The sequence below is a fragment of the Camelina sativa genome, chromosome 3, assembly GCF_000633955.1.
Source record: "Camelina sativa cultivar DH55 chromosome 3, Cs, whole genome shotgun sequence".
In the NCBI taxonomy this organism is placed as follows: Eukaryota; Viridiplantae; Streptophyta; class Magnoliopsida; order Brassicales; family Brassicaceae; genus Camelina; species Camelina sativa.
Genome location: NC_025687.1, coordinates 22335003 through 22335421, shown reverse-complemented (window position 1 = coordinate 22335421; position 419 = coordinate 22335003). Strand labels below are relative to the sequence as shown.

General features: G+C 41.3%; 1 protein-coding gene across 1 annotated transcript in view; it reads left to right on the top strand.

Moving 5' to 3' along the window:
* LOC104777719 overlaps positions 1-419 on the top strand; it is a 32846-nt gene that overhangs the window by 26309 nt on the left and 6118 nt on the right. Inside the window, exons 49-50 of the mRNA XM_010502016.2 lie at positions 108-268; positions 333-394. Coding sequence (XP_010500318.2) covers positions 108-268; positions 333-394 — 223 coding nt within the window. The remainder of the gene's footprint in view (positions 1-107; positions 269-332; positions 395-419) is intronic.

Sequence of the window (419 nt, the reverse complement as noted above, 5' to 3'; positions counted from 1 at the left end):
TTGTCAGGATCAGTGACTGGATGCCAGCAATTGAGCCTACTTCAAGCATAAGCAGAAGACTTCCAGCATCATCTCTGTCAGAATTATCTGGAAATGAGTCTCAGCAGTCTCATCTTTTAGCTTCGGAAGATTCTGAGTTTCATGTGATTGTTGAGCTTGCTGAACTTGGAATCTCTGTAGTCGATCATGCTCCTGAGGAAATACTGTACATGTCAGTGCAAAACCTCTTTGTGGCATATTCAACCGGCTTGGGCTCTGGACTTAGCAGGTGAGTTTATCATTTTCTTTAGGAGTAGCTCTATTTTACAAATGTAAGATTGACACCAATTCAGCTATTCTGAAATGACCATAATGATTTTCGATGAATGTGGCTGCCGTCTCTATGCATTCAGGGGTTAGTATATCTAGGATGCAGAAAA